General features: G+C 33.3%; 1 protein-coding gene across 1 annotated transcript; it reads left to right on the top strand.

Moving 5' to 3' along the window:
* The first annotated feature begins 3,830 nt into the window (after nucleotides 1-3,830).
* On the top strand, nucleotides 3,831-4,517 carry LOC134254945 (heat shock 70 kDa protein 12B-like). The gene has a single exon (XM_062737482.1). It carries the CDS (start codon nucleotides 3,831-3,833, stop codon nucleotides 4,515-4,517), a length of 687 nt encoding a protein of 228 aa, XP_062593466.1.
* Nucleotides 4,518-12,700: the final 8,183 nt, after the last annotated feature.

Genomic DNA, 12,700 nt, shown 5'->3' with positions numbered 1-12,700 from the left:
ACGTTCCGTCCTTACCCGACTTTTATAGCATACTCAACACTTTTGTTAACCAAATCGACTTGTAGCAAAATCCGTTACCGATGCCTATCCTACACCAAAATATAAATATATGTATTTGCATAATTGGTAGGACGTTGAAAACTTAAAAACATTTTAGTTCACGTAAATTGCTTTCAAACTGGTAAAAATATGTACAGAAAAACATTTAAGAGATGAAATTTTTCAAAGTATTGACAAATCTAAATCCTGAAGTGACCTCATCAGCAAAGAGTCCACTATAAGACTTCACTGAAATTTATTTCTTAACGAATGAAAACTATACCCAAAGTTATATTTATATCATAAAACCATACATGTTTGGTATATTGAAGAAAACACAAGGTATATGTGAGAAAGATAATCTATCTGTGAATACTTAAGTGAACCTATTTTTTAGGTAGATGTTTTCTGAAAGGGTGCAGGGCTGCCAATAATAAATTTTAGTTCCATGTATTACAGTTTTACAAAAAAATATATACAATGCAAGAGAAATATCTGAGACATTTCAAACAAGGGCACCGCTAAGCGGAGCATCTCCTCGCGGCAGGAAAATCACTAGTTATGGCAATATCTCATGACAGATAAATTCTGTAGATAGATGTTACACATGTTAAAGATTGATAGTACAACGTATCTTCTTTAATGTCCCTCTCATGAATATTTTGCTCATATGAAGGCTTGTCCGTGAAGAGCTGCTCATTTATTCCTATAATAGGCACTGACGGCATTGAGGGATCTTTTTGTACCGGAATCTATTGGGATATTGGCCCTTGGTTTACAGGTCTCATTCAAAGGACCAGTCTCCAAGTCCCACAGGGGGATTCAAACCCGCAACATTAGCATCAACTCCCTCACTTTTGAAAAATAATTAGTGGAGTGTTGCTGTTGTTGATCCAATTTTTTTTTTTACAAATTGCAAAGCGTCTTGATTAGTACATAACATTGATACTTAATTTTGGGTGGTAAAGTTTAATATTAAGGTATTAAATTGTTTTCTTTTCAGCTCTGTTTATTTCTTTAACAAAATCATAGAGGGTGGGGTGTCTATTTTTATCAAAAATCAAATTGCATAGAATTTAAGTTGGGAGTGGTGGGGGCATAGTATGCACACGTAATTGGGCAGTTTCCCTTATACCAATACTATAGTAGAAACATATCATGTATGCTACATGTACAAGTTTCAGTTATTTTCAATTATTCACATACCTAATTAGTATATTTCACAGTTCAAGGCAATATGAATTTTTTTTCGTAAGGGAAAATAACAATGTACCTCGAGAGTTTATATGAGCTTGTGGCATAGGCGTCGGAATCGGGGGTTATCCTCACACTTTATTGCAAATAAAGACAATTTCTTTGCATCAAAAATTGGGGTTTACCTTTTTTGTTGGTTTAGCCACCCCCCTCCCCCAACACATACACACACACATACTTTCACTTTAACGTGGACCCCAAATCCTCAGACATCTGTTGGAATTTTCTTAATGAAACCGTAACGTTCATCAAAATATTTTAATCGGGTTCGCACAGACTCGACACGCCGTTAAACTGGTTCCCTAGCGGAAATGATTGTCAACTCGTACATAAAATGCCAGGGTTTCGAGACAATGAAAATGCGATATCTTTAGAAGGAAGATATAGAAATAACGAGCAGTATTCAATCTCAACGTCCATCAAACAAATATACAAAATAAGAGCAGAGCAAACACGGACCTCCGAAACATCAGAGGTGGGATCAGGTGCCATGGAGGAGTGAGCATCCCCTGCCGACCGGTCACACCCGCCGTGTGCTCGTTGTCATAATCAGGAAATGACGGAAAAAATCCGTGGTCAATTTAGTGTATAAATAATGGACTAACAATTGGTATGAAAAATGTCAGTCAGCATTTCATTCAATGATAAATTGTATTTGCTGACAAGGTCATTGTATCGACCATAGAATTTACGAAATGATGACTTTAAACGAGACTGTTGATATTCTTGTTTCATCAACTTGCTTGTCAATAATTTACATCGTTTAAGAAATTGTTCATACGTAGAGCATGCTCTTGCGTATCGAATCAACTGAGATATAAATACTCCGTATGCAGGTGATGAAGGTATATTGCTGCATAAGTAAGGAAAGTTGACGATAGAAAAGGTAAAGTCATCAAGTTTATCATATAGCTTGGTTGTTAGTTTACCATTAGTGTCTTTTTCAAGTAAAATATCCAAGTATGAAGCAGAAGTGTCGGACTCGGTGGTATCTTTTATCTCAAGCTCACCAGGATATATCGTGTCGACGTAGGAATGGAAATTATCATTATTAATTGACAGTACGTCGTCGATATATCTAAATGTCGAGTTGAAGGCCACAGCAAGTGTTTTCTTCTTTTCACGCAAAAGATTTTGCATAATTTCTGCTTCATATGAATATAAAAATAAGTCTGCTAATAATTTTAACGGAGCGCAATTTATACCCATGGGAATTCCATTAGATTGTTGGAATACCTGGTCTCCAAAAACAACATAGATATTTTCAATCAGAAACTCAAGCATCTTCTTGATGTCAACTTCAGAGTACTATGTGTGCAATCAGAATCTGTTTTAACAAAATAATTTTTCAAATGACCAATGACGAGGTAAGTAAACTTATGAGTTCCATTTTTGTTGAAGAAGCTGCTGTCAATGATGTCAAAAAACCTGGATTTTAATTTGTCGTGGGGAATTGTTGTGTATAAAGTTGAAAAGTCGTAAGTTTTTATGCTGATGATTTTTGTAAAGTCTTGTGATTTCAAATTGTCCAAAAGTTCTATGAATTTTTAAGTATCCACATCTGATTTACACCTTTAGAAATATTTCATCACTGAAAATGAAAATTAATAGGTTTCGTCCTTTTATACTGCCACACAAGTATGTAAACGCTGAGAGTTGTTAATGCAAAGGTTCTCTTTCAATCTTGTCCACAAATGATTATGGTCAACTCGTACATAAAATATCAGGGTTCGCAGTAAAAACGCGATATCTGAAGAAGTAATTCATCAATGAACTTGGAAATTAATAGGCATTGTCCTTTCACACTGCCACACAAGTATGTTAACGCTGAGAAAAGTTAATGCTAATGTTCTCTGTCAATCTTGCCCACAAGGTAATGAACACACTAACACACACATCAATACGCACATTCGCGATGCTATATCCCCTCCGCAACTAGTTGCGCGAGGGGATAATAAATCATGTATAAGCTTGCGTGCACCCTAAACTTTGCTCTCGCGTTTGTTCAAGAGCCATCAGTGTTCAAACAACATTCACTCTACGTTCGTGCTGAGTTGTATGATCTTCGTATAGTAGGTAGTAGTCTAAGAACATTTAAAATATTTTAAAACGATATGTTTTTTACAGTAATAGGAAAATTAATGTACTATCACTATTCTTTTCAAGATTCGGTTGAAATCACGATACATCAGAAATGTGAAGACAACTCGTTAGAAGAAATGCTTCCTACAGTAAAAGGTCCATGGGGGAAAAAATGTATTGAAAACTCCTTCGTGAATTTTCTGACAGAGTTGATGGGAGAAAGTGTGATGCTAAAAATAAAGGAAAACTACATGAATGACTTTTTGGATATCATAAACATGTTCACTGAAAAGAGATGTAAAAAGATTTTCAATGCAGACAAAGTGGCTGTTCACGTACCATATAGTTTCATTGCAGTGTGTAATGATGCATATAATGGAGACGGTTTAACACAAATAATTGAGAAAAGCGCTTTTTATAAAAATAATTTGCGTTTTAAAGATCAAAAATTAATAATGAAAAGTAGCTTTTTCAGGGGCTTTTTCAAGAAAACAGTTGATAGCATTGTGAAACAGTTGGAGGAACTTTTCGCAGAGGATGTTGTCAAAGATGTTAAAACGATATTATTAGTCGGAGATTTATCTGAAAATTGGTTTGTCGTAGAAGCCTTAAAGAAAAATTTTGAAGATAAGGAAGTGTTTGTGCCTAAAGAAGGAAGGTTAAGTGCTGTTAAAGGCGCCTATTTCTTCAGTAAAATCCCAGAAGTAATTTCTAGACGTCCCTCGCAATACACATATGGTTTTCAGAGTTGGCCCGAATTTATTCCAGGTCATCATTTGGAGGGGAAAAAAGTTAAAATAAATGGATCTGTGCGATGTCGTGACGTTTTCTTGAAAGTCGTCCGGAAAGGCGAAAACGTTATGCCAGGGTACACAAAAGCCGAAATTTTGAAAATTCCTAATGATGAGGGGTGCCTGAAGTGTTGCTTGTTTTTTACCGAAATGGAGAACACAGATTTTATCGACGAACCTAGATGTAAACTTCTAGGGGTACTTCGACTTCCACTATCATCCATAAATGATGAAGCTTCATGTGAAATACGATCATCATTGCGTTTTGGGGAAACTGAATTGGAATTTGAAGTCATGGATGTGTCCTCTGGTGTGCAGCATAAAGCCATTTTTGATCTTTATGAACACTAATTATTGATACATAATCAGTAATAATCAGCTAACGGGTGTATGAGCAAGTGTTATCAATATAAATGCAAATAAAACTGTACATTTTTGTCCCTGAATTATAGGTGGCCCATGACACGTTTAGGTTCATGACTATTCGTACCTTCCAGGTTAGAGAGTGTCAACGTACAGTACCCGCATCGTTATTCTTTACAAGATACACGATACGATAGGATACACGCACGATACGATAGGATACATGCACGTTACGATAGGATACACGCACTATAGGACAGGATACACGCACGAAAGGATAAACGCAGAACACGATAAACGCAAAACACGATAGACCTGATAAACGATCTTCACGATAGGATAAACTCAGAAATAGGATTGTTTCAAAATGCGGAACGTTTTCTGACGAGACGAAAAGAATAAAAGATTATTTTGTTTAGTTACTGCAATATTTTAATTTAAATACCTGAAAAGCTTTTAATTATAAAGTATATTTGATTATTATAATAAAAAGAATTGAGATCACTGGTAACTTTAAAATAGTTGTTTATTTTTGTATATTTTTTGACAATGTTTAAATAGATAATTATTAAATGCACACTGTATTTTTTAAAAAATTTTACTAAGGGGAATGGATTTGCGATAACTAGTGTAAATGTTGAAAATCTCATCTTAAGGTTGAACTTTGACTCTTTTAATTATGGAAATTTTAACATACATTAAATTGTTGCACAAAAATCCCTTACATAATTATATGCTGTTTCTCTCGGGTACTATTGTCACATACAATTCATCTGCTATTGTTATATTCTAACATATTTTTATTCAGTCACATACAAAGCATTGTTTTGAAATTTATTATAAAGATTTTATAAACTTAAAGATCTTTTATTTTTGAAAACTATGTAAAATTGTATTATAGAATATGTTTATTTCTAAATCAATTGTATTCAAATGTGTGAAATTCTTAACGATATTTTTTTCTCATAGTCCAGATTTATGTACCAAGCTAATTTTGTTTGTGACATTTGTTGTTTGTATATAATGTGATTCATTTTGTGTCTTCTTATGCTCATTTTCCTTTGATGTTATTGATTTCTTTGTTACTTAAGAGGTGTCATTCAATTTATTGTTCAAACTCCAGGTGTCATACCTGAGACTTTTATTTACTCAAGTTAAGCCCCTTAGCAAAAAGTAGTTACTTACTTGAGGTGAATAATTATTACGCGTTAATTGTCTTTTTACTTATATTTTTCTAAACATCCGCAATTTTAACAATTTTCATTGGTCACTTTTTCAAGACCTGATTTTTTGCGACAGGCAAGAGTTAGGCAATGCGCATCACTTTCAAGATTGCGCTATATCAATAAAGTCGTAAACTTAATCCCAACTCTGCGCCTTTTTTTCAAGGTATGTACATTGTATTTTGTTTTATTTATAATTCCTTATAGCATAAACTGTCTTATTTAATTCTATTTTCAAATGTTAAAAGTTAATTTGATTGTCCGAAAATTCCTAATTAATTAAAGAAATATTTTTTTTATTTTTCTTTTCACTGATGCTCTTTTTATCTTAATTGTTTTAAGTGTGTTGTATATAATTTACTGACAATGTATTATAAGTATTTTATGTCAAATATATTCTATAATTTTTTTTCCCTCTAAAACTGTCACTCTGTTAACGGGAAATAACTCTGTTACCTTCAGAACAATTAGAACTACTCTTTTGTGTATGGAGATAGGATGTTTGTAATTCGTTTGTAAGTCGTTAAGAAGCAAAGATGACTCGCAAAAATTCCTTTCTTAAAACTGCGTAAGTGTTCAAAATTGTTAAACACGAGTTACCTTGATTTCCCATGTTTTCAGATATTTAAATCACACAATTTAATGTTATAAAAATTGGACGTTATAGGTTTATAATAGATGCACGCATAATCGCTTATGTAAACATTGTACTTTCACTTTCACCATAATCTTTTACGCGACTTTCAGATGTGTATTTAATTTTTAAACTTTTTAAAATTAATTAATTGCAATATACATTTTCTATCTATAGTTTTGGTTAACTGTCTAATTGTGTACCATGTTATTTATGCTGGTCTCATTTTATTTTATTTTTAGAAATTTACTTTGCTTTGTTAAACGAGACCAGGTTGTTTATATATTATGATTACTTTCAAGATTGCGCTCTATCAATAAACTCGTAAACTTAATCCCAACTCTTTGCCTCTTTTTCAAGCTTCTCGGATCCAACCTACTTAGGATTGTCTCATGAAGCAGAAATAGTCTTCAATAGGATCGGGTATATGTTAAAGTCAAAAACACACCCAAACCGTGTGAGACAAAGTGGCGGAGATCCATTCCATCCCTACCTCCCGCAGCCAAGTCGAAGTGCTCTACTGAGAAATTCCCTAAAGTTCAACACAACATCATCAACCGATCCATTGTTGACTTCACACTATCAACTGCGTCAGATTCATCATGCCTGGGCCTACGACAAGACAACAATCTTCAAACAATTCTATTTTCCGACGATTAGGCTGCAAACCCAATGTGCCGTTAAAATATCAACGGGTTAACTCTGTGAAATCAACCTAACAGTCTCAAAAGAATAAAACAGTTGCCGCCACAGCCACCACTGATACTATTACAGAGTCTGCAGCCTCCAATCTGATGCCACCTCAGCTCAGCATTCTCCCCCTCAACCACCCACACAAACAGATGAAATGTCAGATTCCTCAATCTAATCCTGCAGTGATCTTAGACTAACCTCCTTCTGAACAATCAGCTGGACACAACATTCCCCCATCACCTGTCCTGTCCACATTGTATGCTGCATCCAATCCTACCACTATCCCGGCTGTGGTACATACAACAAATGTCTCACCCGCACTTCCTACTATGATGTCACAACAGAATTCACCACCAACGCAATTCCCCCTAATTGTCACACATACACTTCCTTCGGACTCACAGTCTGCGCCAACACAACCAAACCTTGTGCCAACACAACAACCTGTACTGGTCCAGCACGCCATCCCATCAGGATCACAACAGATGCCAGCACAATCTCATCTACCAGCACTACAGCCTGTGACGGGTGGGAACAACATCCCACCAGCACCCGCTATGTATCAGACACCTGTCATCCAGATGGTTCAAGTACCTGTCCAGAGTCAGACTGTTACCCCTCCACCCCGGGCCAACATCACCTTAGAAAAATATGATGGAAAAACATCTGCCATCCAATTTTTTTTAGAACTCTTTTGTGTAAAGAGATAGGCTTTTTGTAATTCGTTTGCAAATCGTTAAGAAGCAAAGATGACTCGCAAAAATTCCTTTCTTAAAACTGTGTAAGTGTTCAAAATTGTTAAACACGAGTTACCTTGATTTCCCATGTTTTTACATATTAAGATCATGCAATTTAATGAAATAAGAATTGAAATTTATAAATTTATTAGATGTACGCTTAATCGCTAATGTAAACATTGTACTTTCACTTTCACCATGATCTTTTACGCGACTATCAGATGTGTATTTTATTTTTAAACTTTTTAAAATTAATTAATTGGAATATAGATTTTCTATCTTTAGTTTTGGTTAACTGTCTAATTGTGTACTATGTTATTTACGCTGGTCTCATTTTATTTTATTTTTAGAAATTTACTTGCATTATTAAACGAGACCAGCTTGTTTATATATTATGAGGACTTTCAAAATTGCGCTCATTCAATAAACTTGTAAACTTAAGGTTACTTACCACAAACAAAAAAAATGGATGCGCGGGTTGATATATATTTTTTGACTGATTTTGATTTGATATGACATAAATAATAAAACCCTGAAATATAAAGAAATCGTAGGTTTTCCTTGGGGCTTAGATATGAGATTTTGTTTTGCTTTCTATATAATTCAATACAAAATTTTGCACAATTTTTTAACCTTATGACAAAATCTTATAAAATTTTCCAACTCTACTTGGTAAACATTATTCAGGATGTCAATTTAAATGTAAATCCATGAAAAACAATGCTGATTTCTGAAAAAAGTTTGTTTGTGTTATTTATCCTTAATTCCAACTCTTTGCCTCTTTTTCAAGCTTCTCGTATCCAACCTACTTAGGATTGTCTCATGAAGCAGAAATAGTCTCCAATAGGATTGGGTATACGTTAAAGTCAAAAATACACCCAAACCGTGTGAGACACAATAACTCCTTCTAAAGTCTCTTCATTCCGGCATTTGCTTTTCTGTAAAATATTTTACCTGATATTCACAATTCAAAAGTATCTTTAAAGTAAGAAGTATTTAGGAACAATCAGCATCAGAATTATGCATTTTAACCAGTTTTTACATATTTTTCTCAATATTGTTTACAAAAAATGTACAATTTTTTATGTTGACATACACTTCTATTTATTTATGTTTCGCATCTTAAATAATATGGTGACCTATACATTTTTTTGCAATAAATGGAAAGTTTTAAGTACATTGAATGAAAATAAATGCAGTTTTTGTACTTTGAACCTATAAAAATGTGAGGGTGGAAATTCCTTAAGCATTGTATTGAAGTATTTTTAGTTCAGACATGTGCACTTTAACTTTATGCATATTAGCTAATCAGCGCATGCGCAGTCTTTCTACCTTATATAAACATCCACAATATTTTTACTGTTTATAAAGGGATGTTTTATATGTTTGTGCGTCATAAATAACGATCTATGAACGACTTTACCTACATTAAAGCAGCACCGAGGATACACGGCGTAGGATTTCATAGGTAAATGCTTACTATTTATCGCTATTTGCGTGAAAAATCAATAGCGTCGGTTCAAGGTTCACCCAGTGCAAATGGCACGCAGTGACGCTGAAGTATAAACTAGAACTGTCCAATAGGGACAAATACCCCCCGCTGGGTTTTTCAGAGAAGGTGCCAATTCAAAAATACTTTATGGATCTAACGATGTACACAATTTACATTAAAAAGTTTATAATTTGCAGTGAAATATAATTGCTCACCATGTCTCTTAATGAATGAAACGGAGGTGCAAACAAATGAAACATCAATACTAATACATTGTAATTCCATTGTAACATTTTTTAAAAAATTTTCATTTAATTTTTTTTTATTACTGCATTAAAAATAACTAAAGTGCCACACCACAGCATGATACGCCCGTCAAAAAAATACAATTAAAATGTATCTTAAACAGTTAAAAATGCAGGAAAATCATGTCAACCTTGATTTTTAGATTTCAATGATTTTTACACACCTTAAAAAATTTGTTTATCTATCTCCTGTGGAGTAGGCATTTTTTATAACAAATATTGCATCATTCATAGATTTCTATACCATGCAAAATGCCTATCATATTTAAAAATATCAAACTAGTCTTCTCAACTTAATCTACACCTAATTAATTTTGGAAATAAAAGACTGGCCATCAAATATAAACTGACCAACAGCTCTTCTTCTTATTCCCTAAGGATACAGATTAGACCATGCTCTGAAGAAATGAAAGAGATTCCTACATTGAACACATTAATTAATCTTTAACTGGATGCTTGTCTACTCATTACTCCCAAAAGATTATTGGATCTGCGCTAACTACCATAAAACATTTTTAAAAGATATAAAACATCAATGATTGTTTTGGGAATTAATGTCAGACAGTTAATTGTTAATATGCAATTCATATGGACATGCAGATTCCACCCCTACCACCATAAAATTAATTGTTAAGTTCATAATATTATGTAATATCAAAATAGTTAATATGCAATATCAAATTTGTTTTAATTACTTCTCATCAAATTCTTTTTCAAACTTCGGCTACCCAACAAGAGCTATTTTTAATCCAACAGGCTTACCCATTTGGCCCAATACTCAAGGGATATAGATAGCACCGATGCTCTTACAGCTACTCCTCACACTATACTCATTAATTTCTCTCTCTAAATTGTCATGCAATTTTCTGTTATCATTCTTCTTGACCAGTGCTTGATTATTAGACTCATGGGAGTGGTGGAATTTTTCTAACATACATTATATTTGTTATAGATTGCTGTCAAGTATATGCTAAAAAATTAGTATTTTCTTGATTTAACATTTTTCTAATAAGGAAAGTGCAATAATTTTACATTATTCTGAATGTGTAAATGAAGAGAAATTTTTTTAATTTTTTTTTTTTAAATTCCACTTAAATTAAGGGTCACATGTACAGTGACCTTGAAATAGGTCGCGACACACCTTTTACCTGAGATGCATAAACTGGCCAAGTTTGATGATTCTAAGTCTTATAGTTTTCTAGTCATGGACCGGACAGGATTTTTCCATATTTGGCAATAACTTTTTAATTATAGGTCAGAGCGACATACTTTTTGTGCACGACACACCTTCTACCCAAGATGTATTAGATGACAAAGTTTGATAACTCTAGGCCTTATAGTATTAAAGTTATGAGCCGGACACGAGAAAAGCTAACAGACGGACGGACGGACAGCTAGTCAGACGGACACGAAGCCTATAACATAATAAAATTTGTCTTAAGACGGGCATATAAAAATATATTTGCAATTATGTGTTATGTCACTCTGCAAACTGATTGTTGAAAAAAAAACCATTATAAAAAATCAAATTAAAGTAGTTCTATACTCGCACTACGTCATTTACGAATAGTAAAACCGGAACCGCGCTTCCTTTTTCCGAGATGAGATTTTTTAACTATATTGGTTTGACTTTTACTTAGCGTTTTAAATATCCGGTAACGATTTTGCTCGAAGTCGGTCGCGTCAACAAACACATATTGATATTCTACAGTTTAAGGATAAATTGATTAAAAAGAGAAGGCTGGGAACAACTTTCGGTTGACAGAAATAATTAGGTAATAAAACGATATTTCTGTGAATGATGCCTGTTTTATATGCCTCGCCGAAAACACGGACCATATACATGCTACGTTAGAACATCAAACTATCGAGGCGACTATTGTCGGCGGCCAAGTTGAAGCTAGTAGTGATAATTTGAAAGAAAAGTATATGTACGTAATGACTACGATTTGACTTAGACAATTTATGGATTTTACTAATCAAACATTACAAAATTTACTTTGAATAATAATTATTGCATAAAACGCATGCCCCCCTCCCCCAACCTGCTTACCCACGAATCCCAATGCAAAATTATCTTTTGAATAAGTATTTGACAAAAGTTGATTCACTTGCAACACACTTCATTGCTTTCTGTAGGAAAATCATCCAGTTTCTGAGAATCAATGAATTACTTTCATTTTCATCGTCTCCAATTTAAATACAAGTGTGTTTTATTTATTTTTTTTTTTAGTAAAATAAGATAAATTTTTGGGACATTTGGTTTTGGGTGTGTATAATTACTGTTTTAAATTATGTACAACCTTGTTAATACAAGTATACACTCAAACATAAACAGTATTACAGAAATATGTGGCAACATATTACTTCTGGAAGAAAGAAAATAGGGGGGTCCCTTTAGTGTAGAGCTCATACCACGAAAAGTAATGCGTCAACATATAATTTTTTTAAGCTTATTATTTTTCTTAAATATAATTTAGTAAAAATAATGCAAATTTACGAAGTTTGAGTCCATAATTTTTTTTAAATGACCGAGATTGTCCTGTGAAGCATATTTTCTCACATTAAATTTTAATACAATCACCTAACAAAGTGCATCTATTTATAATAATTCATGCAAAACAATGATATTATATTGTTTACTAACATGTTTCTACTCTATTTAGGGTATTAAAGTTGTATATTTAAACTTAAATTAATTTATATACAACAAAATCTAGGATAGGTAAAATTTCAGTATTTTACATTTCGGGGTATATACACCGATAGGCTATAGCGGAAAAGTGAACATGTTGACATATAATTTTTCTTGTGTCTATCCATTGCTGGGATGTATGTCTATCTTAAAAAAGCAGATTTTTAAAGATTGAGCCCATTTAGTGCCGAGTATAGAACTACCTTAATCTTGATATATCAATTTGAAATGCATTTTGAAAATAAAGAACTGGTCATCCAGTAATGAAGTGTTTTGACCGACAATAAATTACAATTAAGAGAATAAGAGAAGAGAGATCTTTAATTCCTGTTCCTTATTCCCTGAAAATTTGATAACACACACACACTTGATAAGAGATATGCCTAAACAAC

Source organism: Saccostrea cucullata, unplaced genomic scaffold (assembly GCF_032062105.1).
Source record: "Saccostrea cucullata isolate Sc308-1 unplaced genomic scaffold, CSIRO_AGI_Scuc_v1 ctg1838, whole genome shotgun sequence".
Lineage (NCBI taxonomy): Eukaryota > Metazoa > Mollusca > Bivalvia > Ostreida > Ostreidae > Saccostrea > Saccostrea cuccullata.
Note: the sequence above shows the minus strand (reverse complement) of the source record. Positions and strands in the feature narration are given on the sequence as shown.

Excerpts from the sequence above, each read along its gene's own strand:
- LOC134254945 (XM_062737482.1), top strand. The coding sequence starts at position 3,831 with ATGAAAAGTAGCTTTTTCAGGGGCTTTTTCAAGAAAACAGTTGATAGC.